Source organism: Amphibalanus amphitrite, unplaced genomic scaffold (genome assembly GCF_019059575.1).
Source record: "Amphibalanus amphitrite isolate SeventyFive unplaced genomic scaffold, NRLGWU_Aamphi_draft 001147F_arrow, whole genome shotgun sequence".
Lineage (NCBI taxonomy): Eukaryota > Metazoa > Arthropoda > Thecostraca > Balanomorpha > Balanidae > Amphibalanus > Amphibalanus amphitrite.
In genome coordinates, this window is record NW_024882641.1 from 41,560 (window position 1) to 58,468 (window position 16,909).

The following is a 16,909-nucleotide window of genomic DNA, read 5'->3' on the forward strand; positions in this document are numbered from 1 at the left end:
GACAATTCTAATAGTATTTACCCAGTTTTAACCTTTGCCCCAGTGGGGGGGGGGATTTGTTACCACCCTGTCCAGTTTTTTGCGTGTGAATAAAAAACTGGTGGGAAGCGCCTCACCGCTTGGAGTAGCTTGTAGTTCATCATTTTTTGACAACATATGAAATTTTTGACCCCAGGTTGAGGTCATGTCAGCCTGCCAGGTCAGGAGGAACAATAAAAATATTTCAGAATCGCAATGATTTGGACTACTTGTGACAACAAAGGTGTCTTTGGCTGCTAGCCTGCCCTCTAGAAAAGTCATCAGAGATCATTTGAGGCTACAGTTTTTTTTTCATATAAAGCCAGGATCTAAATGCCAGGTATAGGAGCACCTCCATTATTTTCCTGCTGCATTCTTGTTGGCAAACCATGTCATTGTCATTATTGAGAGATGTTTTATGGGTATTAATTCCATAAGGAATATTCAATTATTGGTGGTGATAACTCTGCAACTTTGTATTTTCTTGCTACATAACTTCTCCGTTTTGTGCTTTCATCTAGTCAACTCAATGTGAACTGACAAAGGACATTGGACCCTATTCCAGATCCACCAGTGTCTGAACTACTGCCGCTCATGCGGGCTGCATCAATGTCACCAAAAGGACCAAAGTGGTCTCTGGGGGGCTCCGCTGACAGCGACGGGGAATGGGGTCCGTCACAGAGTGTGAGGAAGTCTCAGAGGCCGAGGAACTGCACTCCCATAGACAGTGGCTCTGAGAGCGACTTTCGGCCAGTTGTGAAGGAGGAGATAAAGATTGAAGTCACTTCACCAAGGGTACGTCTTCAAATGCATGGTGCTCACCTCTCATTGGTTTTTAGCTGCGAGGTTAATAAAAGGGAATGACAGCGGTTAATGTGTTCCAATTTGTATATCTGTGGAGGATAAACATCTCATGTTTCATTGAATATTGTTCGTCTGTTGATCCGGTCTAGGTTGAGCGGCCGTCGTCTCCCTCGGTGTCGGACGACGATCCTTTCTCGGACCGCGCTCTGCATTCTTTAGTGAAGGAGGAAAAGTACCGACCTCGATCACCGTCACCGTCTGAGGATTTCATCGGGTTCACTGAGGTGGACCGGGACAGGTTAGGGCATGATTCAGTGCTGTTGTTGAAATTTTAGTTGTTATTTGACATAGTAGACAATGATATATTATCCTTGATGAATTCTAATAATATTTGCATTTGTCTGTTCTTTCAGTGCCTGTTTCATCTCCAATGCAAAAAGGAGTCTGTTACTTGGTTGTTCGTCTGCCATTCGAGACTCTACTGAAGGTAAGTTTATATATGTGAAGAGACTGTAAGCAATGGGTTTATCGTGATATCCTCGGTCTTACTTTTGTGCCCTTTTCAGAGAAAATGTTAGTTTTATTTTTATTTTTGGTTTCGTACTCTACAAAGTGATTGAATGGCATTATCGAACCATTCTTATGTTCAATCGCATGCACTCTATTGAACTGACGCGTTACCGAAATGCCACCGAATTGTGAGAAATATCGTTTCCATCTGCTCTGAGCGGCTAGTCGGCGACACTCATTATTTCCAGCGACGGGAAGCGCCCCGTCAGTCGGCCCGGAGGCCAAGGCCGACCAACCGGCGGCGGCTCGCTCGGTTCCTATCTCGCTGACCTCCACCGTTCGCCCACAGCAAAAACACTCGGCGAGGGTTAGATTGTGAAAAACTGAACGTGGTATCAGTAAACAACTGATAATGAGTTGACGACACACCAAGGGCAAACGACTGTCGGATAGGTAGAAAACGGGCGCCAGACGCAGCAGCGACACACTCACACAGTCCACACCACACTCAACAACATCCACTCTCCAACACTATCACTCGACATGCACACGTAAGTATAAGAGAACGGGCGGTCTGCCCCAGCCAGCTCTCGGGGAGCTGCGCTGCACTATGGGGACGAAGGTAGCTGACCTTCCTCTTTCAGAAAGTTCGTCTGACAGGGACTAAGTCAACCACTCGGAAGTCGGTATGAGGTTGTACGGTTATGTTTTATCGTTTTCGGCTTGTCCTTTGGTTATCCCTTTCGGCCCTTTTCGATGACAGTGTCCGGTCTTATTTAGCTAACTTATGTTTCAGCCTGCCTGCTGTCGTGGAGCTGACGAGAAAGGCCATTGGCACGACTTGGCAGCTGCAGACTGTTCTTTCGGCACTTCCGGCTTCTTCATCAGCCTGCTCGAGTGCGATAGCAGCTCGTGCAGGACTGATTTTCGGACTCTTTCGGTTCTTCATATCGGCCTGCTCGATTGCCTTAGCAACTCCTGCAGAACTGATTTTCGGCCTTGTTGGTTTCAGTCTCATCTTTCGGCTCATTTCAATATATCTACTTTTTGTTCATGTCTGTGTGCTGGTGGAATGGATAGTGTTAGAAGAAGAGGAAACACACATGTAACGCTGCCGCGTTCATTTTCTTTGCGGACGCCGGCTCCCGGCCGCGGCACACCGACCCACAATATCAGCCGGGACGGGGCCAGGCGCAGAGGAGGGCAGCTGCGAAAACCCAACACATTTAGGCCGTGGGAGGGGAAGCGTGTCACCCGCTCCCACCCTAATCTTCAAAGCGTGAGCGGCCGGCTTTGCAGTCTGGCACCCGACTCTTTTCATAAACAGAGTCATCAGTCGTCCGCCGGCCGACCCCAGCCACCTGCGTGCGCCGCACAGGGCACAGAGGCCCGGCTCTCTCATCTGTCCAGGCCCGGCCCTCTCACGGCAGCTGACATCCAAAAATAACTGGCAATGCCACTGATGACCGTCCGACGACCATGGGAAAATTCTGACCGGACTCAACACAAGAGTATTCTGAAAGGGTAGCACATGGCAGCGCCACGTTCGATTAAATCGCTGCAGCTGCGCCTCTGACACGGAACACAAGGGCAGTTTTGAAGCAAACACCTCTATTTTCGAAGCTGAACAGACGAAATGGCATGCCACTGGCCCAAACCTGCGCCCCATCAGAGACACAGGAACCGTCACCGGGCAAGCAGGGCGCAGCTGTTTTCGGCACCGGCCGCCGTGCGAAATGGGTCATCTCTCGACTCCCACACCCTCCCCCCCCCCCCACCAGACGGCCGGTGTCGGCCTGCGATCACCATCGGCATGGAGGGCACGTCTGGCAGGGCGGGCATCGGGGGAGAGGGGGAGCTAAAAGAAGAAAAGTATTGCTATTTCAGGCCGCTCGGTATTAATCAAGGACTCCGCCGAATTCCGGGACATTGAGCACCATTATGCGGTGACCCATATGCAGCTGGACCGCCGCTCCGCCTCTCCCCATCCTCCGCGACCGGCGTCAGGAGTGCATCTGAGGCTCGAATGGAAGATGGAAATGTGGGCGGAGCTACGACACCATGGCAGCTGGCCCTGAGGTTACATTTTTGTGGGAAGGGGTGGGAGCTTATGAGTTCCCACCTATCAGAGAAAGGAAAATTCGAAATAGGAGGAGCACCGTTGAAGACAAAATATCACCATGACTACGGCCCCCGGAGGGCGCGCTGCAAAAGTTGGACGATTTAAAGCTCAAATCCAGGGTCAAACTGATGGAAACATGAACCTTTTTGGCAAGAAATACAACCGATATCGACAGAAAAGGGGCGGAGCGAAGTTGAGGATTCAGAAGATGGCCCGAGGAGGCGGCGAGAGGGATACAAAAAGGGCAGAAAAGAGAGAGGAGGGGCCTCAGGACAACAAGGACAGACAGAGACAGTGGAGCACAGTCCAGTCGGTGGTGACGCAAGAGGTGGACGGGTCGGCGCCGTCTGGCGCCTGCCCTCATCTCTATCTCTCCGGTCATGGCCAGCTTCCCGCCGCCGGCTCGACGACCCAGAGGGCTGACGCCAGTAAACAAGTAAGTCCCTGCACGGGAGCCAAGACCTGCTCGCCGGTCACATTCGCAGTCTGCGCCGGCGGTACCACGCCTCGTCTGCTCGTCTCAATCTCTCGTCATTCAACGGTCAGCTCAGCGCCACCCAGTCAGCCATTGTATCAAATTTGGCACCCAGCACCAAAAGGTTAGCACTGGTGGCACAAGTCTGCTCAGCCCATCTTTTCCTTATCATGTGTCCTGTTTGCCGCCCTGGTCTCTCTCCCTCCCTGAGGTGATTAATCCGGCCTTATTGGTTACTGATGGATCTGATTAGAGGGGACAGTAGAATAGGTGTGAGTGTATGTGAGTGTGGTGTGTGGGGATAATCGATGGGTTCATTAGCAGGGTCACAGGGGGGGCGTGCCCTGACACCTGGCACTGTGGCGTGGCGTCGTGGTCGGGCTCTGCTCCGCTCATCAGAGGTGCTCCCCGGGTTAATCTCTGAAGGGGGAGGGTAATGCTTTCTGCCTGCGCATGTTAATTATCTGACTGGCCTATCGTCCGGCTTCCGGGTTTGATTACACTTTGTTACCTTGGTTTGCCATTCGTGCCACTAGCTCTTAGGGAAATAGGTTATTAGCGCTGTTATCTTAAATTTGATATCAATTTCTGTTTAGAATTGGTCGGTGTAAAGTCTTTGGCTAATTTGATCTCTCCGCTTTTGTGAATAAACCGGGGATAGTGGAACGACTCTTTCAGAGTTAATTGGGAAATGAGATCACAAATGGGGAGCGATCGGGAAGTTTAAACACGTTTATGGCGGGGCCGGGACACTTCGGTGGGCATTGCAGGTGACAAGACTGGGGGAATATCGTGTGGGTCTCAACGGGATACACAATGGGTCCACTAATCACGAGGATTCCGGCGGCGCAAGTGATTTGTCTCACGTCAGCGTCTGTGCTAGCGGTGCGGCTGAACCGGCCGGCCGATCGGCTGATCACTGATGGCGTACAGTTTGGTGAAGGCGGTTCCGTAGCTAAGTTTCCCAGCAATTAAATCTCCTCAGTCTGTTTGTTTTTTTTTTTCAGTTAATTCTTTACCTCGTTGCAAAATATCGTCAGTCCATTATCGTCATTTACCGGCCTTCATTTCGGATATCTCAGGTTAATTTCGGTATAGAATCAGTAGCTCACACCTCAGACTTATCTGATCAGCTAATAATTTGTTTTATGCAGCATCTGTTAGGTACTTATTTTCAAATACTTTGAAATAACATACGTGCCATGACTCTGTACTTTGTGTTTTGCCGTTTCTTTGTTGTGCTTTTAAAAACGTAAGTGAAATGGACGTGCTTATGGTTAAATTTTAACTGTTATTATGGTTCGGTCTCCAAAGTAAAGTAGAACCTTTGATGGGAAGCAATCCGACTTGTCCTTATATTTCATGAATAGCTCGATATCGCCTCGATCGACTTACAGAATTGCTTTGCGTTCAGATTCCTTACGACACGGTAAAATGCAGTAGTACGCTACACATTTATATCATTAGCTGTCCTGGTGATTAAGTGATAGGATTATCCAAGGAAAGAATAGGAACAATCGCGTGCCATTAATCACTCAACCCGCGGCCGGGTGGCGACGGTCAGCTGCGCTCTCGGAAGGAATGCGGGGGGCGGTCTGCCGCATGGGAAGGGATCAGACGGGCCGGGTGGAGCAGCGGATTAGCGAGTCGGAGCGGGACGGACGGCCGGGCGCCCGTCGGGAGCGTGACGGGGCCGTGCGAGGTCAGTGACAAGCAATTACGCTGTCAAAGAACGATTGAACATGGACTTTTGTTTGTAAAGGAGGAGATCAATGCGGTTAGATGTTCAATTAGGCCATTATATTAGTTGAGAATGATCTGGATAATCCGATTAAACCCGAGGATCATTCAGGTCATCTAACATTTAACGGACACTGAAGTTGATCCATTTTTACAGTGCATTCAAGTATGCGTGTAAATAATCGACACCGCCACCTTCCCAACTGTGGTCATCGTCAAGTCGATCGATAAGTCGTCGGCCTGTCTGTCTGTCTGTCTGTCTGTCTGTCTGTCTGTCTGTCTGTCTGTCTGTCTGCCTGTCTGTCTACCTCTCTGTCAGCCCATCTGTCTGTCGGTCTGGCCTGTCAGTCCGTCGGTCAGTCCGCCGGTGGTTTAATCTGTTGGTCGGTCAATCATGTCGGTCTGCCAGCCCGTTCGTCTGTTTATTCGTCAGATTGCACGCCATCCAGTCGGTGAGAGAGTCGACCTGTCTCGCTAGCCACCCCGTCGGTTTGTCGGTCCAATTGTCTGCACGTCCTTCTGTCAAATGGGTTAGATTGTCGGTCCGTGGATTTGTCAAAATGTCGGTCGGTGCGTCTGGCGACCGTCCATGAATGTCTGGTTGTCTGGCTCCCCTTCCCTGTAGTTAGCCCTTCCCTAAAAACGCTCACATCATCCACTTCCCTCGTCTCTCTCTCTCTCTCTCTCTCTCTCTCTCTCTCTCTCTCTCTCTCTCTCTCTCTCCTCTCTCTCTCTCTCTCTCCTCTCTCTCTCTCTCTCTCTCTCTCTCTCTCTCTCTCTCTCTCACTCTCTCTCTCTCTCTCTCTCTCTCTCTCTCTCTCTCTCTCTTCCCTCTCTCTCTCTCTCTCTCTCTCTCTCTCTCTCTCTCTCTCTCTCTCTCTCCTCTTTATCTTTCGTCTTCCCATTCATTTTGCCCGGAAAGGTCCCCCATTGCGGGTGATGTCGATTGTTTATATAACACGGGAGGAATCACAATTGTAAACGATCAGTACGACAGGTGTCCAGCGCGCTGCACTCATAATAGCATGTCGCCGCGGTAGACGGAAGCGGTCCCCGCAGTCGAGCAGAAACCGCGCCGGGCCGGCGCCCGCCCCGATAATCCTCACCGTCCGCTCGGTTCGCGGCGGGGTCAGGGTCATTAGCGCATACCAGCCGACCGGCGCCGGGACAGGGTACATCGCCGTCTGGTCGGGGAGACCCCAAGAGGGGAACAGCGGACGGCCGTGCCGTATGGACGGCTAGTGCCTCCGGTCCAGTTAGCCCGCTGCCGAGCTCGCTGCCGAGCTGGCCGACCGAGTTGACGGGTGGTCCAGTGCGACGGTCACCCCTGCATGACGTCACCATGGCCTGGACGGCGCACGGCACCACCGGTCGTCCCCAAATATGCTCTGCGCGCCACCCCGTGGCGTAATAGAGCATCACTCCTTCCTGAAGACGGTCCAGAGGGCCATCCTATACAGACTGGCATGGCGCCCCGCGCCATTCTCAAGCAGAAGGCAGCCGCCCGACCCCAGCGAGCGGTCATTAAGGGGGATTAACTGCCAGCGGGGAGCAGAGCCGTCCCAGAGGGGCGGCGGTGGTGCGTTATGGGCAGCTACTGGTTCTATCCCAGTAAAGGGCTGCAAAGCTCACTGCAGATCACTGCAGAACTGACTGATCGCTGTCAGGGGCGTGACGTCTGCCCTCAGGCAATGTGAGAGGAGATGTTGTCGATCGGTGCCCTCCGGGGCCATGCAGGCCGCTCTAATTGTGCACTTGACGGGTGCTATAGCCCCGGTCCACGTATGCTCACCCGGACCGCGCCCACTATTCAGGGTGACTGAGAAACACATGGTGATCATCCTCGTGATGTCATGGGCCTAATGCCAACAGCGCCCTCAGATGAGTGACGTCATAGGCCCGGAGCCCTCAGTACGTCGGGCTGGTCATGCCATTCATATTCATTTACATTGGAGAGTAGGAAAAGGACTCGTTTGGAACCTTTGATGACGTCATCGGAACTATTCTTGCCGTGACCATCGATGAGTGACGTCATTGACACAGGACTCTCGACATGCCGGGGCAGGGTGCACCATTCATACGCGCGCGCTTCTGAGAACAGTGAAAGTCTCATTCCGACCCTTTGATGACGTCATTGATTATAGTTCGAAACCCGGTTCGGCGACCGATGTGCGTAGGGTCCTGCTTTCTTAGATTCTGTGTCGGCAGCAGTGGTAATTTCAGTATGTTAAGGGCGAACATGGTCGTAGTTTTTTTTATGTTTTTTTTTTGTTTTTTTTTTTAAGGATGGGATACTCTAGGAGGGATTACGAGCTAAGTATAGGATAAAGGATACAGATATGGGATACATTGGTTGGCGTAACGTTTAGGGGCTACGAGGCTGTCTATGCATGTGACACCCCTGTGTGTGATAAGCCCACCGACGCGACTACTTCACTGATGAGAGATGGGAGTGGGGAGGAGAGTTTAAATTAAGCTATTGAATGTCTAAACTATGGTAAATGTATGTCAGTGCTCGTTCGAGATTACAGTTCACAGGGAAGGTTATAGAGAGCCAAGGTAGTAAAAGGGTAGGAAGGCCGGACTAATGGAGGGTACAGGTCAGGTACGAGTAAGGCCACCGGGAGGTCAGGACGTTGGATTTCTGGGCCAAGAGGAGGTCGGGAAGTTACGGTTACAATTCAGGGGTATGAGACGAGGAAGTAGTAAATTTGGTTATTGGGTGCTGGACACTAAGGAGGTCGGCTCTGTTGGCTTGTTTCGCAGGTTCTCCGTCCTTAGGTAGTTAGATATAGATAATTTCGTTTACTTAATTATTTTGTGCGCGTTTTACTCTGAGTCATTTCGAGGCAAACGTATTTCGGGCAAAGGTTCAACATCATTCCGTAGACAGTGACGACGACCCAAGTGACTCAAACAACATGCTCTTACGTTTGAATGATCTGGCTCGTCAAATGCCCCTCTGGATGTTTCTACGGCGTAAGTCGGGCAAAATAAATAGCCGTGTCTCGGTCACGGCTAAGACCCATATGATTTATAAGTCCTGATGACTCAGGCGGGAACCGGTGGGGTGTGACGGAGCATTCACGATGAGTGTACAGGCCGTCGCACCACCTGGCTTTGGGGAGGTGCCAGAACGGTGCCTTTCAGATCTTATATCTCCCCAATGACCAGTTCAGAGGGACACAGAAAGTGTTGCTCGATTACGGGAGGTTCTCATGCATGAATGTTCGATTCAGGGTGTGAGTTTTCCCCGGTATTGCGTGAGAGCACAGCGTCTCACGAACGTGGATTGTCGCGGAGAGAGCCACCGTACGGGATTGTTCACCCGTTCGTCAACATTTCGGCCGCCGGAGTGGTTCTAAAGCGAGGGTCGATCGGCATGGATCGGTATACCCCTCAGGCAGGAAGCATTCCACCCGCCTTTAACTCCCCACTCCGGTATCAAAAAGTTAGGTTATACCCGGCGTATTCTGCCGAACGGGGTCCACCGCAGGAGCCCTTTCACCAGCAGATCACGAGAACGGATTTGGTTAGGACCTGGTCACGCTGAAAATTATTGTGCACGGATAGCGCAGGAAAGCGCGGGAAGGTATTCAGGGAGGTCAAGGAAGGGTATTTATTGCGCCGGGGTGGCGCAGGGAAGGAGACCGGCTTGAGTTCCGGTGCCGGCCAGGTAACATTTTACAACCACGCGTTCGTGTCATGTGACTGCTGTAAGTCGGCATTGGCCCTGTCGCAGTTAGTCAGGTAGCTATGGCCACGCGGTGGTTTATTTTCTTGTGTAGGGTCTGCGACGGCAGTTAAAGGAAGGGTGACTCGAAGGTTGTAAGAGCTCGGGTGGCGTCCCGAGGGGGGGGGGGAGACTAGAGCATCAGAAAGGTGTATTCATATTTGTCTCAAGAACCTGGAAGGGGGAGTCGCTCCAGAATGGTGCGCAGTACACTCCCTCAGGCCAGATGCGGGGCAGTGGCAGAAAAGTCGGCTGTTCCTAGGCCACGGGCGGTGAAGGGACCCGGGGGGCGTGGGAGGAGGTATACCCCACAGCCGTGGTTTGTCGTTGGTGGAAGCCACGGGGACGAGGTAGGTGAATCGTCGGAGTTTCGGCCACCCGGAGTGATTCAAAAGGAGGATCGGAGGAAGTCCCCTCTTTCAATGCAGGGAGAATCCGGCCTGCTATTAAAATCTCACTTCGACAAAAGTTAGGTTCTGTCCATCACGGAAACCCCGGTATAGTGCTACCTGCGGAGCCTGACTGACGGATCTGTGACCCGGGGGATAGGCAGGGCACGGCCGCACCACCGGCGGCGTGCAAGTTTGGTCCATCACATGCCGGTTCTGCTCCGGCATGTGACCGCGGCGTTAATGTTAGGATTTTAGGCCTCCGCTGCCGTAGATATCAGAAAGAGGGGAGGGCCAAGATCCGACAAGGTATGACGTGTATGTTATTGTCACTCGATCGGTATTATCTATGATGATTGAGCCATATTGGTTAATTGTAAACGGAAATCGCAAGGTGAGTAAAGCCGGTTGGAGTAAATGAGTATTTTGGGAAGGGTCGTATTTTTTTTAGGGGCGAGCTGTAAGTTAAGAGAGAACTATAGCAGTCGAATGGGGAATAATACATTTTATCAAGCAACGGACGTAAATCTTAAGAAGGAAATTTCCAGAGATCATGTATAATGGTAAAGGACAAAGGTTTTGACGCATGCTTACGAACGGCTACTGTACACCACTGGGGGAGGTTAGGTAAACAGGGAGGGGCCAGTTTAGCGACCTGGTGTTTTAATTTGTATGAAAGGGAAGTGTGCATGATGGTGTGAATGTGAGCATGAATGGTTATATCCAGTGGGAGGCGCCCCTCTGTGCAGTTAATGGAAGTTTGCAATGTAATGAACTTTTTTGTTTATTTTAATCCTTTGATCGGGAAGAGAGATTTATCAGGGTAACCTTGTCAGAAATCCTTTTTTGCATTCCAACTTAACCCCATTGCCCACTCCATCAGTGTAGCAGTCTATGTGTCCGCCAGTGACTGACCAGCCTCGCAAATCAAACAAACAAATAAATATCTTGCAGCCGAGCCCCGCTACAAGAAATTTGGCGCCCAACGTGGGGCGTGGTCATGTCCTGGGGGCATGAAGTCGGTGGGCTGACATGCATAGCCGAACCGAAAAAGTTGTTTCACCGAAATTTGCAAGAGCGGATTTTCCAGGAGACTTTTCAGGTGACAGGTGTGCCCGGTGTTTCCTGCGGCGTACGGTTGGCCAGAGGCTCCTGGAGATCTGAAGATGTTGAAGGTCTGAGCATTGGTTTATCAAGGAAGATATTGAAAGTTAACCCGAACCAGAAAGGAGGCTTTGCAGCTGTATGAACACAGGGGCGGCTAAAATTAAATGTTAATGGCAAATGTTTGATATGGGCAATAACCGTATTGCTTTACTGGCTGGCTGGGGGTATGAAGATGTTGAAGGTTTGAGCATTCGTTTATCTATTAAAGATGTTGAAAGCTGACCTAAATTACAAAGGAAGACGTTTTGGCAGTTTAGGGGTTGATGACGGCTTTTGCTACTGGATGCGAAGGTATGATTGTGGCAGTTGCTGGCTGGGGGCATATATGAAGATGTTGTAGTACGGAGAAAAAAAAAATCATCCCGGAAGATGTTGAAGGGTGGTCTGAATAAAAAATAGACTTTTGACAGCGGCATCATAACGAATGGCGATTTTGAGCGGAGGGAACAGGACCAGAGAACTGGAGCGGTGGAGCAGCTGGCGAAGGAGAGGAATCACAAGAGGCGGAACTACCAGAAGTAGAGGAAAATGGAACGAAAAAAAAAACTGGAGCGGACTACGAGCTGGAGAGTTGGAACTACCGGAAGTGGAGGAAAATGAACGGGAAAGACTGGAGCGGACTACGAGCTGGTGAGAGGAAGATCCCGAGAAGAAGACGACAACTGGGAGCAGATCACGGCCGAGGCAAAGCTGTCTGAGAAAGGAGGGCGTGACGGAGGGCCATCCCTCGGCGTCGCCATCATCGCCGAAAGGTCTTCTGCCTGCCCTCCCCGCTCTTTCATTTACAGGAGGAGCTGGTTTTCAGAAGGATGGAGGCGGTGCTGGCGAGGTTGGTTGCCGAGGCGTTTGCTCGTCTCGCTAGCGGCGGCGCCCGCCGGCGCTGCTGCCTATACCGACAACGGCAGGCGACTGGCTGGAGGTGGGGCTGGCGAGGATGGCTGCCGAGGCTCTCCCTCGTCTCGTGGGGGGGCCGTGCCCGCCGGCGCTGCCGCCCACAACGACGACAGCAGGCGACGGACCAGCAGTAGAGCGGGCCGTGGCAGCTGCCGGGGCAGCATCCACTCGCCTCATCTGGCCCTCCCGGCTACAGGAGGCGGGGGCCGCCTACCGCAAAGAGCTCGAGCCTTAACAGCCCGTGCCCGCCAGATCATCGGAATCAGGACAATGCGTCAGGCCTAGTACCTCAGCTAGTCCGCAAGGCTGGCAGAGAGCGAACGGCCGAGTGACGCTCCCGAAAGACCTTTTGTGAATGTAAATATGCTACAAGTGTAATGTATATGTAATTGTGCTGCTTATATTGTGCGAGTATGCCGGTAGGTTAAGTGCATCGTGTAGGTCCTGGACACTTATCATTGCAAAATTGGAAACACTTTGAATGCGTGTTAGGTGTTAGGTAAATGTTGTATTTTGCAGGGTCATCAGTGACTAGTTAGGGCCAGATACACAGGAAGGGTGCGAGGGGCCAAGCAGCAGGATGCAATCCTTATCCTTCCCATCCCTTATCCAATCGTTTTCGTAAAAGGCCTCTTTCTACCGAAACGCAAGCACCGACCCCGAGTCGCGGGGGCGCGACTCAAAGAAAATGGTCATGAAAATGTAACGCTGCCGCGTTCATTTTCTTTGCGGACGCCGGCTCCCGGCCGCGGCACACCGACCCACAATATCAGCCGGGACGGGGCCAGGCGCAGAGGAGGGCAGCTGCGAAAACCCAACACATTTAGGCCGTGGGAGGGGAAGCGTGTCACCCGCTCCCACCCTAATCTTCAAAGCGTGAGCGGCCGGCTTTGCAGTCTGGCACCCGACTCTTTTCATAAACAGAGTCATCAGTCGTCCGCCGGCCGACCCCAGCCACCTGCGTGCGCCGCACAGGGCACAGAGGCCCGGCTCTCTCATCTGTCCAGGCCCGGCCCTCTCACGGCAGCTGACATCCAAAAATAACTGGCAATGCCACTGATGACCGTCCGACGACCATGGGAAAATTCTGACCGGACTCAACACAAGAGTATTCTGAAAGGGTAGCACATGGCAGCGCCACGTTCGATTAAATCGCTGCAGCTGCGCCTCTGACACGGAACACAAGGGCAGTTTTGAAGCAAACACCTCTATTTTCGAAGCTGAACAGACGAAATGGCATGCCACTGGCCCAAACCTGCGCCCCATCAGAGACACAGGAACCGTCACCGGGCAAGCAGGGCGCAGCTGTTTTCGGCACCGGCCGCCGTGCGAAATGGGTCATCTCTCGACTCCCACACCCTCCCCCCCCCCCACCAGACGGCCGGTGTCGGCCTGCGATCACCATCGGCATGGAGGGCACGTCTGGCAGGGCGGGCATCGGGGGAGAGGGGGAGCTAAAAGAAGAAAAGTATTGCTATTTCAGGCCGCTCGGTATTAATCAAGGACTCCGCCGAATTCCGGGACATTGAGCACCATTATGCGGTGACCCATATGCAGCTGGACCGCCGCTCCGCCTCTCCCCATCCTCCGCGACCGGCGTCAGGAGTGCATCTGAGGCTCGAATGGAAGATGGAAATGTGGGCGGAGCTACGACACCATGGCAGCTGGCCCTGAGGTTACATTTTTGTGGGAAGGGGTGGGAGCTTATGAGTTCCCACCTATCAGAGAAAGGAAAATTCGAAATAGGAGGAGCACCGTTGAAGACAAAATATCACCATGACTACGGCCCCCGGAGGGCGCGCTGCAAAAGTTGGACGATTTAAAGCTCAAATCCAGGGTCAAACTGATGGAAACATGAACCTTTTTGGCAAGAAATACAACCGATATCGACAGAAAAGGGGCGGAGCGAAGTTGAGGATTCAGAAGATGGCCCGAGGAGGCGGCGAGAGGGATACAAAAAGGGCAGAAAAGAGAGAGGAGGGGCCTCAGGACAACAAGGACAGACAGAGACAGTGGAGCACAGTCCAGTCGGTGGTGACGCAAGAGGTGGACGGGTCGGCGCCGTCTGGCGCCTGCCCTCATCTCTATCTCTCCGGTCATGGCCAGCTTCCCGCCGCCGGCTCGACGACCCAGAGGGCTGACGCCAGTAAACAAGTAAGTCCCTGCACGGGAGCCAAGACCTGCTCGCCGGTCACATTCGCAGTCTGCGCCGGCGGTACCACGCCTCGTCTGCTCGTCTCAATCTCTCGTCATTCAACGGTCAGCTCAGCGCCACCCAGTCAGCCATTGTATCAAATTTGGCACCCAGCACCAAAAGGTTAGCACTGGTGGCACAAGTCTGCTCAGCCCATCTTTTCCTTATCATGTGTCCTGTTTGCCGCCCTGGTCTCTCTCCCTCCCTGAGGTGATTAATCCGGCCTTATTGGTTACTGATGGATCTGATTAGAGGGGACAGTAGAATAGGTGTGAGTGTATGTGAGTGTGGTGTGTGGGGATAATCGATGGGTTCATTAGCAGGGTCACAGGGGGGGCGTGCCCTGACACCTGGCACTGTGGCGTGGCGTCGTGGTCGGGCTCTGCTCCGCTCATCAGAGGTGCTCCCCGGGTTAATCTCTGAAGGGGGAGGGTAATGCTTTCTGCCTGCGCATGTTAATTATCTGACTGGCCTATCGTCCGGCTTCCGGGTTTGATTACACTTTGTTACCTTGGTTTGCCATTCGTGCCACTAGCTCTTAGGGAAATAGGTTATTAGCGCTGTTATCTTAAATTTGATATCAATTTCTGTTTAGAATTGGTCGGTGTAAAGTCTTTGGCTAATTTGATCTCTCCGCTTTTGTGAATAAACCGGGGATAGTGGAACGACTCTTTCAGAGTTAATTGGGAAATGAGATCACAAATGGGGAGCGATCGGGAAGTTTAAACACGTTTATGGCGGGGCCGGGACACTTCGGTGGGCATTGCAGGTGACAAGACTGGGGGAATATCGTGTGGGTCTCAACGGGATACACAATGGGTCCACTAATCACGAGGATTCCGGCGGCGCAAGTGATTTGTCTCACGTCAGCGTCTGTGCTAGCGGTGCGGCTGAACCGGCCGGCCGATCGGCTGATCACTGATGGCGTACAGTTTGGTGAAGGCGGTTCCGTAGCTAAGTTTCCCAGCAATTAAATCTCCTCAGTCTGTTTGTTTTTTTTTTCAGTTAATTCTTTACCTCGTTGCAAAATATCGTCAGTCCATTATCGTCATTTACCGGCCTTCATTTCGGATATCTCAGGTTAATTTCGGTATAGAATCAGTAGCTCACACCTCAGACTTATCTGATCAGCTAATAATTTGTTTTATGCAGCATCTGTTAGGTACTTATTTTCAAATACTTTGAAATAACATACGTGCCATGACTCTGTACTTTGTGTTTTGCCGTTTCTTTGTTGTGCTTTTAAAAACGTAAGTGAAATGGACGTGCTTATGGTTAAATTTTAACTGTTATTATGGTTCGGTCTCCAAAGTAAAGTAGAACCTTTGATGGGAAGCAATCCGACTTGTCCTTATATTTCATGAATAGCTCGATATCGCCTCGATCGACTTACAGAATTGCTTTGCGTTCAGATTCCTTACGACACGGTAAAATGCAGTAGTACGCTACACATTTATATCATTAGCTGTCCTGGTGATTAAGTGATAGGATTATCCAAGGAAAGAATAGGAACAATCGCGTGCCATTAATCACTCAACCCGCGGCCGGGTGGCGACGGTCAGCTGCGCTCTCGGAAGGAATGCGGGGGGCGGTCTGCCGCATGGGAAGGGATCAGACGGGCCGGGTGGAGCAGCGGATTAGCGAGTCGGAGCGGGACGGACGGCCGGGCGCCCGTCGGGAGCGTGACGGGGCCGTGCGAGGTCAGTGACAAGCAATTACGCTGTCAAAGAACGATTGAACATGGACTTTTGTTTGTAAAGGAGGAGATCAATGCGGTTAGATGTTCAATTAGGCCATTATATTAGTTGAGAATGATCTGGATAATCCGATTAAACCCGAGGATCATTCAGGTCATCTAACATTTAACGGACACTGAAGTTGATCCATTTTTACAGTGCATTCAAGTATGCGTGTAAATAATCGACACCGCCACCTTCCCAACTGTGGTCATCGTCAAGTCGATCGATAAGTCGTCGGCCTGTCTGTCTGTCTGTCTGTCTGTCTGTCTGTCTGTCTGTCTGTCTGCCTGTCTGTCTACCTCTCTGTCAGCCCATCTGTCTGTCGGTCTGGCCTGTCAGTCCGTCGGTCAGTCCGCCGGTGGTTTAATCTGTTGGTCGGTCAATCATGTCGGTCTGCCAGCCCGTTCGTCTGTTTATTCGTCAGATTGCACGCCATCCAGTCGGTGAGAGAGTCGACCTGTCTCGCTAGCCACCCCGTCGGTTTGTCGGTCCAATTGTCTGCACGTCCTTCTGTCAAATGGGTTAGATTGTCGGTCCGTGGATTTGTCAAAATGTCGGTCGGTGCGTCTGGCGACCGTCCATGAATGTCTGGTTGTCTGGCTCCCCTTCCCTGTAGTTAGCCCTTCCCTAAAAACGCTCACATCATCCACTTCCCTCGTCTCTCTCTCTCTCTCTCTCTCTCTCTCTCTCTCTCTCTCTCTCTCTCTCTCTCTCTCTCTCTCTCTCTCTCTCTCTCTCTCTCTCTCTCTCTCTCTCTCTCTCTCTCACTCTCTCTCTCTCTCTCTCTCTTTCTCTCTCTCTTCCCTCTCTCTCTCTCTCTCTCTCTCTCTCTCTCTCTCTCTCTCTCTCTCTCTCCTCTTATCTTTCGTCTTCCCATTCATTTTGCCCGGAAAGGTCCCCCATTGCGGGTGATGTCGATTGTTTATATAACACGGGAGGAATCACAATTGTAAACGATCAGTACGACAGGTGTCCAGCGCGCTGCACTCATAATAGCATGTCGCCGCGGTAGACGGAAGCGGTCCCCGCAGTCGAGCAGAAACCGCGCCGGGCCGGCGCCCGCCCCGATAATCCTCACCGTCCGCTCGGTTCGCGGCGGGGTCAGGGTCATTAGCGCATACCAG

The 16,909-nt window shown here is 52.0% G+C and overlaps 2 protein-coding genes and 1 long non-coding RNA gene across 6 annotated transcripts in view; all 3 read left to right on the forward strand.

Moving 5' to 3' along the window:
- Positions 1-16,909, forward strand: part of LOC122370586 — a 73,182-nt gene that overhangs the window by 32,891 nt on the left and 23,382 nt on the right. Inside the window, exon 4 of the mRNA XM_043346293.1 lies at positions 1,236-1,309. Coding sequence (XP_043202228.1) covers positions 1,236-1,309 — 74 coding nt within the window. The remainder of the gene's footprint in view (positions 1-1,235; positions 1,310-16,909) is intronic.
- The window catches only part of LOC122370585 (histone-lysine N-methyltransferase PRDM9-like), a 96,069-nt gene that overhangs the window by 2,388 nt on the left and 76,772 nt on the right, over positions 1-16,909 (forward strand). The window lies entirely within an intron of this gene.
- LOC122370590 lies at positions 1,828-2,386 on the forward strand. Its single transcript, XR_006254577.1, has 2 exons — positions 1,828-1,883; positions 2,129-2,386. It is a non-coding gene; the product is annotated as an uncharacterized LOC122370590 (long non-coding RNA).